Below are 16,176 nucleotides of genomic sequence, written 5' to 3'. Positions count from 1 at the left end.
TATGAGTATCTTGAGCAGCACCATAAACTGGCACTAATACCCATTCAAACCTATCATGTTTACATCTGACATGTAGTTTGACACAAAAATCTCTTGTCTCAACTGTACCAACTTGCAATGACACATTATATATTCCAACAAGGATACCTCCAAACCTCCCATGAGGTGGAAGACAGCAACCAAGAATAGTCTAACCCATTCGCCAAATTTTTAAGAAAGGGTATTGAAAAATTAGATCTTCCCGTCTCCAGTAAGGCGATAAAATCTAACTTTTCCTCCCTTAGATGTTCCTTGACGAACAAGTGTTTCGCAACATCACCAAACCCATCCGAATTCCAAAATAAACCTTTTACTGAACTCATTTTAACCTGGACCTTTGTTTTTGAATCTAGCACTTCTTCGAACCCCTGACAAATCAAAATCCTTCTTCTTTCTGGTTTTCTTAAGTTTAATTATGGAAATTAACAGATCGTCTTGTTCCAATAACTCTTGTGCCTCCTCTATTATCAACTCTCTAGTAAGACTTAAGAATTTAGAGGTTAGCAAACCATTTTAGCCTTCTTCCTTATCTAGATGATCCTCAACATTTTTCTTTAAGATAACTAGAGTTCGATTAACGTCAACTCTTTAATAGATTCTCCCGCTTTTCAAACTTCCGTTTTATTTTCCCCCAAAGAAATACCTAGGCGACTCGCCTTAACCAAGATATCATCATCAGATAAAGAAGCAAGCGAAGGTTTATGTTTCCCATTACCTGGAGAAGTAAGGTCGTGTCTCAGGTTGACATTCTGCATGACCCTTTCCATCTGCGTGGCATCCGTGTTTGGCTAAGCACAAATCATGTCACTCGCCGAACAGACAATGGTGGAGCTGCAATACCCCCAAAAAACCGCAACATCATTCATCATAGAAATCGTCACTGTTCTTCCTTCAAGGTATGTTACAGTATTTGTTGGAGTACCTGAAAATTGTCTCGTTACCACAGTTGGTGACGAATTTTTTTGCAAATCAACAACAACACATATACCTTTATTTTCCCTCAAAACAACAGAAAAGGCAACATGATGCTTTGTCGCAGAAAATCCAGCTCCAACAGCAGGAGAACCTTGCTGCTCTGCCAGTCACATGCGATCCCTGCCCGTGCTAGGCCCCACCAGCGTCGGCAACACATGCGGCCTGGCGTGCTGAGCCGGCAGGATCTCCTCAGGCAGGCTGATGGGGCGTGCAGTGGCCAACCCGGACGCGCCAGCTGGCGCCATGCTCCCCACTAGAGCCTCTGCTCCCTTGGTGGTCATCTCTTATATCTAGTTTACTAGTAAAACTGTATATATACCCGGTGAAACTACATTGCATGATTTGGAGACGATTTCGGTTCAAGAACGAGCAATGGCATCACGTGGTGAATTGGCTCCAAATAGTTTGTTGTAATTTCGAACAAATTACTTCCATACAATATTTATAAACCTTTTGTCGCATGCACATAACAAATACATTAGCCCTACTCATAGCTACATTTTGGTTGCAATTCTAGTTTCCCTCAAGTAATTCACATTGAAGACCTCCGTCGCTATTTTTTAAGAGAACAAGCATATAGTCCTACTTTTCCAAACAACATTATCTTTTATCTTACAAGCAAACAAGCTGAATTAGAATGAAACAAAGAAAACAAACAAATCATTAGAAAATTGAACCAGCAGTCCAATTGGCCAGGCTAGCCGCGCATGGACGATGGCGGTGGCATGAGGGCATGCAACTCTTTGGGTCCCTACCGATGTGATGCTGGGGTGCGAAAGCATGGGGAGCAAACATGATTAGATACCCCAGTAGTCCATGCCATAAATTATGAGTGTTTTCCCTTGGTCTACGCAGATTAGGGGCCAGTTAATGCGTGAAACACTCCGCCTTATGAGTACGGTCGCAAGACTCAAAGCAAGACTCAAACTCTGGCTCGGTGAGCATTGTAGCCCTAATGTAGCTATAGTCAACTTAGATGGCTTGGGGCGTTGTGATATCCTACCTCCCACACTGAATGCCAGGATGAAAACCTAGAGATGTGCCGTCTATCGCTCCTTCCCTGGTTTGTAGCACCATCAAACTCCAAACATGTTTTCATGGGTGATATCACCGATGAGAAGCTAGGCCGCAGTGAGGGAGCCAATGTGGGGCCCGACGCCTTCCTTATCCTTCATGTATCTTCTCACATATCCCTTATCTCTTATGCCGCCCATCTCTTGGTCTTCTCTGGCACCCTCTTTGCCACCATGACCTATCTGCGATTGCTTCCTTCGCTGCTAGACACGAAGCAGGTGCAGTGATGCGAGTACGGAAGCGTGTGGAAGCATTGGTACATCGCCATGAGCTGAGGATACATGGTTGGTCGCTCGATGTCCCTTGTAGTTCATTAACTAATGCCACCAACAGCCACAACCATCATTTTCCACCCGTTGTAGGTGACCGACCGCCATCGTCCACCAGTCGTGTGATGTTGTGCGGCCTGCCAACCTACACTTATCATGTGGCTTCTTCATGGTGAGGGCTCGTGGAGCCGCCGCCATCCACTGGAATTAGGACGCGGCGGATAAGGAGTGCAACGCCGCAACCTACAATGACAAAGAAGTAGGTGACGAGCAACATAAAGATCATGCAGGCGAGGGCGCCCATCAGCGGTGAGGGACGGGGCAAGTGTTTCCGCGAGGTTGGGCTTAGAAAGAGATGGACGCATATATTTTCACGATCTAGGATTTCCGCCGTGAGGTGCACGACGTGGACGAGAACGATTTGTGCGACGCGAACGAGGTGATTTCGCTGTGCGATCCCACGTGCACATAGATCTAGTTGGCATATACGAATAGACATATCAATCCAAAATGAAAGTGGACAAAGAAAAGACTACATCCAACGGCGGAGAAACATGAATAAGGTGAAAACAATTTGCGGCTGGTAAATCAAATGAATCGGAATGAAAGAATGATGCGCCCTATGGAATACTCCTGCAGACTATAATTTGTAAGAAACTATTGTGAGCAAATTTGTTTCTGTCATCCCTAGAATGAATTTGTATAATGTTATTGTGCATTCTTACAAACTGATTAAAAAGAAAATCTGCGGGCTTTCTCGAACACAAAATACCTACTTGTACAGTTGTAAACCCACTCTCAAACTGGCGGGCTGACGGTAGAACATTCGTCCACGTCGACAACAGCCCATCCAACGGACAGTAGAAGCTCCTCGCAGCAGCTCAGCCCAGGGTTTATCGCCCTTGCCGCCGCCGCCGACCTAAACCCGCCCCCCTTCCGCCCACCTCGCCGCCGCCTTCCACAAGCACCGGCGGCACACCATGTGGGCGCTGAGAGGCCTCCGCCGGAGCCTCCCGAGGGCAGCCTCCGGGTCGCTCCACGGGAGGTGCGCCCCCTCGATTAGCTCCGCGGCCTCCGCGGCGGCGGCGAGGGGGGGAGGGGGCGAGGCGGCGGCCTCCGCGGCGGCGACGGCGGGCGCGGGAGTGCTGTACCGGCGGCTGATGTCGACGAGCAAAGGGAGGAGCATGCGGAGCAAGGTGGAGAAGCGAATGGCGAAGGAGACCGGCCGCACGCAGCGGGAGCTGCGCCGCGCCGTCAAGCTCAGGAAGAAGCTCATGACCGAAGACGAGAGGCTCATCCACAGCATGCGGAGGGTAAGCGCCGTCTCCCCTCGCTTCCCACATCCCCTCTAACGCCCATTCCGGCGCAGGCGAAATGCTCCCCTCTCTCTTGTGGCGACGGTGCTTGCAGCATTTCGCTGTGATCCACTTTTTACGGTGGGATTTGTTCGATCTGCGCCTGCCTTTTATCAAGGGAATTCAGGATGTTGTTCCGCTTGTAAGAGCGAGAAATGCATCATTTGCATTGTGATATTTGTTCAAGTAACGATGAATCAAAGAAAGGAGATGGTATAAATCCAACTCCATTGCCTGTAAACTAGAAATTTTGATATGGATAATAAGGCTATCTCTAATAAGATACATCAGCTAACTCTGCTAGAAAACTAAGACCTGTGGCTTCCCATTATACTCATGATGCATGCACATAATCAGTCGTGTGTTTAGGTGATTACCAACACCCATACGGTTTCACAATCAACAAAATAAAACTTAAATAACCTATTGCCGGTGCCAATTGTTTGGACAGTTTGGATTCTCAGATAAATATCAACATTTACATTTGTCCTGATTGCCCGGTGAAAAATAGGTCACATCAGAACTTGTAGAATACTAACCTTCTTTCTGAAATATAGGACATAGGAACATTGTTCTCAAACAAGCGGTTCTCTAGTTGCTGCATTGAAGCATCTACTGAAAACGGATTATATTTGCCAGATCTATCAAGAAATTTTGTTTACACCACTTTCCCATTTTTTCTGTTCTTTTGCTGCACGCATTTGGTGAGGAATTACTGAATTAGGTACTCCTTGCCTCATCATTTCATTCCTTCTCTATAGAGACCAAACTAAGTACGATATCTATTTTATTTTTCATGTTTCTGTTTACCCTGTTATAATCTTGATTTTATTTGAATCGAAGAATCATATTTAGTATAGCAAATTCACTGACTTACCATGTTTTCTGGTTAATTTTATTTAGGCCAAGAAAAAAGTTGCTTTACTTCTACAAAAGCTCAAGAAGTACGAGCTACCCGACCTACCAGCTCCTCGTCATGATCCAGAGCTTTTAACAGCTGAGCAGCTACAGGCTTACAAGAAGATTGGATTCAGAAATAGAAACTATGTCCCTGTTGGAGTTCGTGGAGTCTTTGGAGGTGTTGTTCAAAACATGCATATGCACTGGAAATTCCATGAGACAGTACAAGTTTGCTGTGACAACTTTCCGAAGGAAAAAATTAAGGAAATGGCATCAATGCTAACAAGATTGAGTGGTGGTATAGTGGTTAACATTCACAATACCAAAACAATTATCATGTTTCGAGGAAGGAACTACCGTCAACCAAAGAACCTCATACCTTTTAACACGCTTACCAAAAGGAAGGTCAGTCCCTTGCAGTTACTTTTTCCTATTAAATGATGCTTTGGACTATACCACTCTGCAATGACATTTGGACACTCCTTTGGATTACCCTAAAAATATCAGTTGATAGTTCAACCCAATTTTCCTATTGTTTCTCACTGTTTTTGGCTTTGTCCATTTTGTATTTATGTGGTTATATTGTTGGCTTTGTGCTATGATTAAATGTGATCATCCTTACTGCAGGCTTTATTCAAGGCTAGATATGAGCAGGCTCTTGAGTCTCAAAAACTAAATATCAAGAAAATAGAGACAAACCTTCGTCGCAAAGGTATCAACCCAGAGGACCCAGTTGCCATGGCCAGTATCCAGCGAGTTGCCTCGACATTCTTTAGAGCCATAGATGAGCAGCAGGGTACTCCCTACGTCTTCCGTGGAGATAATCAACCTCCTGCCGGGACTACTGAATTAAAAGAACCGCATGATCATCCATCTGAGGATAGCGACCAGGAGGAGCTTGACCACTTCATTGCAGAAATAGAGAGTGCAGCAGAGAAACAATGGGAGGAAGAGGAGGCAGCAGAGAAAGAAGAAACTTCAAGGCTGCAATATCGCTACAGAGAAGAGATGGGTGAGCGGAGGGGTTTCAGTAGAAGTTATGACAACTCAGATGGTGATGATAGAAGCCAGGGAAGATACAGGAGAGATAACAACAGCAATAAATGGACAACTGATACGAGGAGATGGGATGATGATAGTGAGATAGAACCGTCAGGCGAGGATTTGGATGATCGCAGGGGTTTCAGTAGAAGCTACAACAACCCAGATGCCGAGGATAGAAGCCAGGGAAGATACAGGAGAGATAACAATAACAATAGCAATAAAAGGACATCAGATTCGAGGAGGTGGGATGATGATACCGAGGCGTCAGGTGAGGACTGGGACTCTGATGATGGCAGGGATAATGCAGTTGGGTTTGACAATGAGAGGGGTGCACTTGACGAACATCCTCGACGATTTGAAAGCATGAGACCTGAGAGTAGCAGATCCAGTCACACGCAGAACTACACGCCTAGGGCCTCCAGAGGTTCTAGTCAGACTCCAAAAAGATCAGTTACTGTTTCTGATGACAGTGAGGATGATGATTCGGACACTGAAAATGATGAGGTGTGGGGGTCGGATTACAAGGAAGAGACTAGCTCGAGAGCCACAAAGGTGAATTTCTCTAATTACGAGAGCAGCAGCAGCAGTGAGGAGGAGGGTACCAATGACAATTGGAAGCGCAGCGGCAGTACCGGCCAGATGAAGAAAAATACTGATGAGGACTGGGACAGTGACTGAGAAATAAAAGCAACTGTCAAACCTGGATGTTCCATGGCTGATACTGTCGCATTTCATCCACCTGAGTTACTTTAGGAAGGAGTATGATAAGCTTGTTTTGTGGTAGCATCTGTTTCAACGGTTCAGACAGTTGCTGCTCTGATTCCACTCGACATCGCGGCAAGTGATTGTGAACTGTTTGAATTGCATCTCCAAGTTAGGTAGTTGACACATCCCAGGCACATTCCTATAGCAGTCTCTACATGTTGCCACCAGCCGTGTGGTGACCATAATGGGAGGCCAAGGTGTTGAATGCGCTCCTTGCCTAATTTGTTTGGCAAATTCCTAGGTTAAAGGGGCCTCTGATGGTTCATCATTTATAAGAACACATCTGCTGTGGACAATAACTTGCACATAGAAGAAATATTGTTTGAAGGCCCTGCTTGTTGTATCCCCTTGAGTAATAATAATTTTATTCTTTCATTGGGATGCTCTTTTTTGAGAGGAAATAGCTGCGAATTTATCATCCGAAGACCGCAGCCTTCCTTAGCTAGCTTATGGGCAACATTGTTCCCAGAACGCCTTGCCCATCTGACCAAATGGTCATCTACCGAATGAAGTCCTTAACCTCCTCTATTAAGAGGACTGCGTACCGATATGTCCAGCTCCCCGCTTGTCAGCTTCATCATCACACCCTTCTATCCGTTTCCAGAACGACCTTTTTTTAACAAGCCAGAACGACCTTAGACAGGTTCAGATACTTTACCAGTTCTATCGCTAGCTCTCATAGCTCCACCTCCTCTGGATTAGCAACCGACGGAGAAAAAAATGGTAGGCCCCCGCAAGGTAACCTCCATGGTGATCGCCACTTCAGATGATTTCACCACAGCGCCATCCGCGTTAACTTTTACCCAGCTTTCCATCAGAGGGCCGGTTGCAGTTTTGGGGATCTGAATGTTGAGCCACTCAGTAAGATATACTCCGTAGCAATCAACTTCATTGGGATGCTGTTTTTTGTCATGTTTATAACATCTGTGATCAGTTAGTCTGAGCCAGATTTCAGGAATTGTTATAAAACCTTATTATTCTCCTAGAACTACCTTTCCTTCCCCAGCTCATCTGCCTCACCGTCAGCCTGATATCACCAATACACCACGTCCCTCTGCCACAGATAGTGAGCCATGATCAGTGGGGACAAGGAAAACCCACACTATGTTTGCTAGTGCCACCTGGAACACCTCCGCCAGCGATAAATTTTGAGCATATGAACGATTTATACCAACCAAATATATAAGGCAGCCTAGCCAACAAATAGTACCAAGACACTGGTATCAATCAGATGTAAGCCATACATGACATCATATAAGATAGTTCCAGTACTCTGACAGAAAACTAGAAAGTACTAAACAAAAAAGAAGAGGAAATTATTTCCACTATTTCTTGGTGGAAAGGGAATCTTCCAATGCAATCTATTTTCTCCCTAAAATAATTTTCCTAAGTAGAATTATGAAGATAGGAATTTCTAAGTAAACCAAAAATCCTATTTCCACAGGCTCGGAATGGCAATGTTGATGTACGAAAATTGTGCACGTTCTGATCTGGTATGGAATGAACCGAACGAGCATTCTCATTCCGGGCGATCAAAAGCAATCAGATTTCACTGAATTTGATCTGAAAACTGTAGATTATCAATGAGTTAGTGAAATCTCGAGTTTATCTTTTGTCCAAATGGCATAGCTCATTGCAGAGACCTGTTTTCGGTCTCTTGCAGTTTACAATTTCTCCAAAAGAATCAACAAGCTGCTCAGCCAGGCAACTTGGTTCCTTATTTAGTGTTTTGATGAATGTGCTGACGACCCTATGTTCATTCTCCGTCGACCTTAGACTCAGCCAAGTCAAAAACTTCATTCGGAAATCAGTCTCTATGTGCCCCTCGCACTCCAATGACCGTATCACCTTCACGCAGTGCTCGTAGTCCTCATCCAACTCTGTAGGTCTTTTCTGAAGTTGTTTTTGGCGGCAGATGGCCAAAACTCCATCCTGCTCACAGCTTACATTATGCACATCATGGCGTTGCTTTGCCTTGCCCCCTGGACGAGATTCAACAGCAGGCGGTTCCGCACTCCTGGCTGCTGCACAAGCCTCAGAGCCACCACTGCCATTTGATTTTAGAAGTCCGTTATTTAAATCATGGCACTTGTCAGGGGAAGAGTCTATGTCCATGGGCATGGGCGCCTCGACATTTAGGTCAGGAACAGAAAATGTGTTGAACTGAAGCCTGCGACAAGCACCAGATAACATATGACCCTGTTCACTGTCTTCTTGTTGCTCTGCTTCTGTGGCACTTCTGTCACAAGAACCTTCATACACATCCTCAAAATAGCCTTCTTCAGCCCAAGCTCGACGCAAGATCCTTCCAACATCTCGGATCCTGAATCCACTGGACTTAGAAGCCTGGTTCCCATCTCTTCTCTGCTTCTGCAGGCATATAGCCATTGCATTCTGCGTCGCACGATTGGTAAGTAGCTCGTTGCTCCCAGTATAACATTTAGCTTCAGAATGCCCAAGGATCCCATCATCTGTGAATGATATAACTCTAAAGGAATACTCTGTGCATGTAGCAAGGTTATAAACAAGTATTTTTCGTTGATCTTTCGACAAAATTACAGGCTCATCCATGCTTGGTTGCTCTCTGCTCTTCCAGTGCCATAGCTTATAACCTTTGATGGTGTCCGATGATGCTACTTTAGTTTCCTTTAAGATGATAACAAGGGAAGAAGATGCAATGTCTTCAAATCTGAATCTGCACGCAGCAGGTAATGAATCTGCACAAGAAGTGTGTAAGTGTAATTTGCAAAATCAGATGACCATTATTATGACAGTCTTTTCCCAGAAAATTTTATCATGGCAGTATAGGTCATTACCTCGAAGATGCAAATCTGGAGAACTCAACCACTCATCAGCTCTTTGAATTGCTAGAGAGCAAAGTTTCAGTATATCACTACCACCAGACAACCTGCTTACAATACCACGTGCCATCTTTGCCGACATTCCATCAAGTGGACCAACCTCACATTCGAGTTTTGCTTTTGCATCTTCAATAATGTCATGCAATTCTTTATGACAGCTCGTCCCCTTCAATAGCCGATAACTGACATAAATGCGATGGCAGAGAATATCTACTCGACGAGCCTCTTTTGCAACCACTAGTTGCCTTCTCCAATAACTGCAGGATATAACATTCAAGTCAACTTTACAAATTGATCAATAATCATGGAAAATGTGACAAGCATTTCAATTTTTTAATAATGTCATAAGTGCATACTGCATGTACATTGATGCTAAGAAGCCTAACATGCGACGGTGATGTCAAAAACCAAAATTAATATTTTTAATAATTATGAGTGTGCATCTCTTGTACAAGAAGTATAAAGTAGAATATTTGGACAATCTGAAAAACCAGAGAGAATGAACTTCATAAAAGAGAATATACTGGGTATAGAGTATCGTGCATGCTACAGCTTGACCAAACAGTTGAGATTTATTTATCAAGCAAGATCATTTGAACTAACAGGAGACGACTGCTTCTAGTGAATAAAGATGATGAGAGAACTGTTCTTGATTCCTAGTTGAGTTGAACGGTGCATGTCAACTATAAATAGTGATAGAAAAAATCTAGCATCTCTCCCTTTGTGTTTCAGATACAAGTTCTGAGAAATATCATTTATCGGCTAACATTGAAGAAACCCACAGCCTATCAAGAAATAAATGCATAATGTTTCTGAAGTACTCCCTCTGGTCCCTTTTAATTGGCTTGAATTTAGTACAACTTTATACTAAATCTGAGTCAATTAAATAGGACCGGAAGGAGTAGTTACTGGCTAGTTTGAACTGCATTGTGACATAAGCAAATTTAAAACAATATGGCTATATGTATCCAAAGCAACTTCATTTTAGTACAAGACTCCAAGGTTCTAAGGATGCAAGTGTAGCAAGCACAAGAATGGGGAGAACGAGATTTGCATTAACATGTACTTACCTTAGTATTCCAGAAACCTTCCCACATGAAGCACAAGAATAACTCCCATCAAGATGAATAATTTTCCCTATATCAAAGCATCCCACCCTCTTGTGTCGGAAGGCACACTCAATATGGCAAGAAGAACCACAACACTGTTTGTCATCATTTTCAGATGCACAAACCAACCATAGACTAGGATCCTTATTGTCATCAAACTGATGGCAAATACAACATGAGCACCTCTTGCAGAAAGAATCTTCAGATGTTATAACAGCTTTGCAGGCCAAATTTCTACAGATCCAAGTGCTAGTGCATTTGACATCATGGCCAGTATCCTCTCCATTAACCGCTTCCTTCTTACTACCATGGCCATTTGCTATTGGTAAGATGGCTGCAGATTGTTTCTTCAATTCAACATTCTTGCTTGCTTTAACAGGTGTAGATTTGGACATGTCTTTACTTCAATTCAGCAAGCCTTTCTCTTTTTACTCACAAGCATGGGTAGTATTGTTCTAGGTTAGTAACTTCTGAACTCTCGAGTAACTGAAATGGAACATGATAATTGTTTTATCAGCAAGAGCAGCTAACCAGAATACAAAATCAAAAACTCTGCAGTAAATGCTACATAATCAACAGAGGGATGCACAAGAAATCCATAAGAAAGGAGTTTTTGGGATAAGAATATTAACTCGTGAAGAATCTTTATCAATCTTGAATACACGACTATGAAATATGAATCCAAAAGGAAACCAATGATATAGCACATCATAAACAATTGGTTCAGAATACAGATAGACTTTAGAATGACTGCTAATATCAAACCATTTCTTGTGTTAAAGAAAGTATGTCGGTAGTTCTACGGAGAAACATATTCAAAAAAAAATAGATCCCTTATTGAGGAACTTCCAAGGTGAACTAATGAACAATGAAAGTACTAAATTGGCCTTTTGGTGACAACAGTGTACTAGATAGTGTAAAAGAATTCATAATACTAGATTTGAGCAGCTTTTACTAACATATTCTGGTCACAGTCCATTGTTAAAGCATATTGCAGAACATGAGAAGGCAACAAAGAACCTATTTTATAGGAATAATAAATAAAATAACTAGGGCTACAGTGGACTAGCCAGGTGGCTACTTGTTATAAAGGAGAGACAACCTTGAGCTCGCTGCAGAAGTGCAGAGTCCAAGAATCAAGTGCTGGTTGGTTGGGCATGCATCAAGCTGAGCAATGCTAAGTTCTTAGGGGGAGTAATAAATAACTAAAATCGTTTAGCATCATGTAACATGAACTCCCTCCGTCCCATAATATAAGATACAACCTCCTATATTGGATGAAATAACATCTTATATTACTAGACGGAGGAAGTAGCAAATAGCAGAAAGAAAGCAAAATTGGCATATACAGTTTAAGAACAAATCTTCTTCCCCTAATGGAAAGAGAACAATAAAAAGTTACACATCCCCTTTTAAACATTTCAAAAATGCCAAAACAACTAACCGAATATCAACTCTACAATTCCCCATAACAGAGCAATGCTCAACAAACCTAACAAAGCACCTTAAGAGTTAATCACATAGATAACACATAAGGATCCGACTGAAATGTGGTTCAGGTGTGAGAATGGGGAATACAATCCCCTAATTCAGGACTTCGGATTGACAGGGATTTGTCGAAGATCCTCACTGGCAATGAGGCCAGGACTCATTAGTTAATAGATATAATATGGGCAGTGTTTTTGTTCCTGCTAAAAAAGTAACTCCCCATATTGCTCTGGGGCTATCTGCTGACTTTGCAGATCAATTACATGGTTAGTCTATATAAAGAAAAAAATTACTGAAGAGCTTGTAAGATTGTACATCTTCTCTGAACAAGACCTCAATATCCTTAATCATGCCTTAGCCTCACTGCACACGACTAGTTTTCTAGAAATCACTGAAAAAAGAGCTTAACTAGAAATCGACTAATCGTAGCAAGTAACTACTTAACTAGAGCAACACATACCAAGTTGGCAAATCAAGTTCCAGAAATAGCAAATATTAACTATCAATAGCTAAGAAACTTATTGCTTGACCCTGTTATACACAACCACATAGCTTATTGACCAAATACTGAGGTAGCCATAATGCAGTCGACGCCACCAATCTATCTACAATTAAACAAGCGCCAAGGAGAGAAAAAGGAGGGATCATAGAAGAACAGAATAGCAAGGCACCGCCCTTGTGTGCTAGCTAGCTAGCTCGAACAAAAATCTGCGAGGAGGATTGAGCAGCGCATGGGGTAGCAGAGCAGGATTCGATTCCCATACCATTAGATCTCGCTGCCGCTGGTGGCGGCTAGGGTTTGGGCGCGCGAGCACGCAAGGGACCAGCCGCAAAATCCGTGCACGACGAGGGCTGGAAGGTGGCAGCAAGGGTGGCCAGTAGAGTGAGGTGGTCTTGCTCCGGCGGTTAGCGGGCAAGGTTGTCTGGCCTCCCCTGGCGCGGCGACCAGAGAAGAAGAGAATGGGGAAGGGGGAAGGGCGTCGGATGGGAGAGCTATGGGCTGTGTCAAAGATCCTGGTCGGCAAGGAGGTCAGGGCTCATTAATAGAAATCATGGGCTGTGATGCTTTGTTTGTTTCCTGCAAAAGAAGTAACTCCTCTGATTTCTCTGGGGCTATCTGGTGACTTTGCAGATCAATTACTTGGTTAGCATGAATAAACAAAATTGTAACCACGAGCTTATAAGAGTGTGCATCTCCCCTAAAACGAGACACCAAATATCATGCCTTGGCCTTACTGCACGTGGCTAGCTTGCTAGAAATCGAAGAAAAATAGAGATTAACTAGAAACCGACTAACCGTAGCAAGTAGCAAATGGTAACTAGGAGCTACCAAACTAGAACGAGACATGTCAAGTTGGTAAATTAAGTTCCATAAACAGCAAAGCTAACTATCAATAACCAGAAAACTTAGTGCCTGACTCTGCCATGTAGCACTGTTGAGCTTAAGTAGCAAGTAATGACGGTGTGGGAGGCATACAGAAAAGGCAGTACCAAGAGGAAGCGGCGGCAGGTGAAGCCATGAAGGTGTTGTGAGAGGTGGAGGGGGTGGCAACTCAATGTTTTGACTACAGTTCAACGCAAAGGGGTGATTATATTTGGGCCTGAAATTAGAAATGGCAGCCCGGCATTTTGAGTACAGTTTGAGGCAAAGGGATGATTTGATTTGGGCCTGAAATCAGAAACGGCTGCCCCCCTTCATCAAGTTGTACACTGAACTTAATCCCATCAATGAATGAATGATATTAAATCAGCATATATGTACTCATGCTGCCCTCCTTCATCAGTTTAGGGAGCCAACGCAACAGAAAAGGAAAGGAACACATGACGAGCTGTACACCTGTGTGTGAGTGAGGCTGGCAGTATGTGCAAAGATTTTGTGTGATTAATTAATCCAGTGAATTCATGAATAGCAGGCGCAAGAGCAAACCCTTTCCCCAGGTATGGTAATGACTATCCAATTCCAGCCAAACGATCCTACTATTACAGTTACTAGTAATTTTGCGCAGCAGCCAGATCTATTTACTGCAGCTACCGTTTGCCTCGATCTCATCAATGCTGCGTGTTATAGAAAAAGGCAGCCGCTAGCATCCTTGATTAGCGAGGCAGCCCATATGTATGCACGTATGTACAGTTAAACACACAGCCATGGACAGAGCTAACGGTAGCAGGCAGCACGCGGTAGAATAGCGCCGCAACGGATTCCATCTAGTATCTGCGAGCTAGAACCCGCAACACGTCGCCAGCTGAAACAGACGACGACGGCCTGTTTGTGGCTCGAAACGGAATCCGCGGGTAGAATCGAGCGGAGCGTGGGGGGAGCAGAGCGGGATGGGAGTTCCGTACCGTTCGATCCTGTTGCCGCTGGCGGCGGCGGCTAGGGTTTGAGCGGGCGAAGGGAGGCGTCGGGGGCAGCTGCGAGATCCCAATGCGCGACGGGGGGCGGTGAGGCGGCGGGGGTGGCGCGGTTGGTGGGCGGGCGGGGCGGCTCCGGCGGCGAGGTGGTGTGGTGTGGTCCGGTCTCCTCCCCGCGCAGCGACCGGGGAAGCAGGGGGGAAGGAGTCCAATTATCTCCCACACAACACAAGTGGGCGTGGAAGAGACCGGCCAGGTCGCAACGGAACGGAACGGGACGGGAGAGGAGGGCCGCCCACCGTGTCGTGTCGTGTCGTGTGGGGCGTGGACGGCCGTTCAGCGTACGTGAAGGGGTTGGTGGACCCGATCGGTCCTTTTTTTTTTCAGCGTACGTGAAGGGGTTGGTGGACCCGATCGGTCCTTGTTAGATGAAGAGATCCGGACCAGGCCGGGCCGGTCTCTAGCTTATGGCATCTTCATGATGGGCTTTCTATCGGTGGCTCTCAAGTCTCAAGCGAAACTCGATTCGGCTGTTTCCTCAGAGCCAAAAAAAAAATGTATCAATGATTGCACAAGCTGTTGCGACTATGGAGATGACACAAGCTCCGCGCAAAAAGTAGGGTATTTTCGTCACCTTCCGCCAAAATCCTTCCTTATTTCTACGCTTTTCCCTCACTGTCGATTTTGAAACCACCGTTTCTCTCCTTCGAGCTCTCTTCTCTGGTCGGCGAGCCGGGTAAGAAGGTGGTGTTGGGGGCGACGACGGCAGGGCGACTACGACCACTACTTCGAGCTCTCCACTCCTTCGTCCACCTCCAACGACGATGGTGAGTAACATAACCGTGCCTTCCTCTTCCACCTCTGACTACTTTAGCTTAGATCTCTCACTGCTTTAGCTTAAATCTATTAGATCTTTGACTGTTCTAGCTTAGATCTGTGACCGTAGAATGTTAGCTATGTGATTGTTTACCTAGATTGTGCTATCTCAGTCATGTAGGTCAGCCATGAACATGGCTTGTCTTGTTGTTTACCTAAGATTGTGTCATGGTCATCTTGTATCATCTTGTTCTATGTAGGCTTTGAGCATGTATTTTTGGTATTTTTGTTTGCCTAGATTCTACCATGGTTGTCCTCTATGATCTTGTTCTATTTAGGCCTTGAGAATGTCTTGTTTACTTTTCTTGTTTGGCTAGATTCTACCATGGTAGTGTTGTATGCTCTTGATTTTTTGCATCGGTTGTAGCATGGTTTAACTATCTTGTATATTTTGGGTCAATGTAGGACTCGTTGTGCAACGATTTCCTTAGTCGCACTCTAGCCCCCTTTGAGGACTCGCAAATCCCTTCGTTTATCGATGATTGGCAGGCTTCACTTGGGTGACAACAATGTGAAGGTGGGTCAGAGTTTTGACCAGCCTCAGCTAGCACAACTCGGATCAATGTCGCGGAGCTCAGTGCGCAGCCTTGTGAACAATGTCGCATCAAAGGTTGCCCTGGCCCTTGCAAAGGCAAGGAAGGCACAAAAGAGTTCGTGCAATGCACAAAGCGCATGCTGCGCAGATGAAGGGCACCATGAAGAGACCGCCCTTCTAGTCCTCCTTCGTGCCGGAGAGGATGTGTGAGCCCATTAAATCCGGCGTCCATACTAACAAAGGGTTCAAAGAACGTCACGGGCATCGTTGACTTCTCCTAGGAGGAACTCATGGCGGCGCTAGTTGTCGACCATAAGGCCCATGGTACCTAATTTGTTGGTATGGAGGCGAGCCACATGACCCTGTGGCTTAGGACCTACCTGTCCAAGCACTACTAAAGTCTAAAGTGGTGCCCTAGGGCATGGGGGTTGAGGATTTTCGCGGCACCGTCAAAAGGAGAGATGTTGTATTCTTGGGAGTTGATGTATTCTTCCTGGACGTACAACCACCTCCTGCGCCATCCTTGGACTGAGT

At 44.7% G+C, this 16,176-nt stretch overlaps 2 protein-coding genes across 3 annotated transcripts; one reads left to right on the top strand and one right to left on the bottom strand.

Annotated features, from left to right (window-relative positions):
* The first annotated feature begins 3,337 nt into the window (after nt 1-3,337).
* Nucleotides 3,338-6,748, top strand: LOC124708613 (CRM-domain containing factor CFM9, mitochondrial). Its single transcript, XM_047240295.1, has 3 exons — nt 3,338-3,670; nt 4,616-5,017; nt 5,240-6,748. The coding sequence occupies exons 1-3, from the start codon at nt 3,338-3,340 to the stop codon at nt 6,332-6,334; spliced, it is 1,830 nt and encodes a 609-aa protein (XP_047096251.1). The 3' UTR covers nt 6,335-6,748.
* Nucleotides 6,749-7,649: 901 nt separating this feature from the next.
* Nucleotides 7,650-14,274, bottom strand: LOC124708755 (VIN3-like protein 1). Of its 2 annotated transcripts, XM_047240424.1 has the most exons (5): nt 14,223-14,240; nt 11,494-11,558; nt 10,353-10,877; nt 9,238-9,539; nt 7,650-9,138 (listed from the first exon to the last, which is right to left on the bottom strand). In XM_047240424.1, the coding sequence occupies exons 3-5, from the start codon at nt 10,784-10,786 to the stop codon at nt 8,027-8,029; spliced, it is 1,848 nt and encodes a 615-aa protein (XP_047096380.1). In that variant the 5' UTR covers nt 10,787-10,877; nt 11,494-11,558; nt 14,223-14,240; the 3' UTR covers nt 7,650-8,026. The 2 variants fall into 2 exon arrangements, with proteins under 2 accessions (XP_047096380.1, XP_047096378.1); XM_047240422.1 differs by lacking the exon at nt 11,494-11,558 and having other exon boundaries at nt 14,223-14,274.
* Between the last annotated feature and the right edge of the window lie 1,902 nt (nt 14,275-16,176).

The sequence above is a fragment of the Lolium rigidum genome, chromosome 4 (assembly GCF_022539505.1).
Source record: "Lolium rigidum isolate FL_2022 chromosome 4, APGP_CSIRO_Lrig_0.1, whole genome shotgun sequence".
Lineage (NCBI taxonomy): Eukaryota > Viridiplantae > Streptophyta > Magnoliopsida > Poales > Poaceae > Lolium > Lolium rigidum.
Note: the sequence above shows the minus strand (reverse complement) of the source record. Positions and strands in the feature narration are given on the sequence as shown.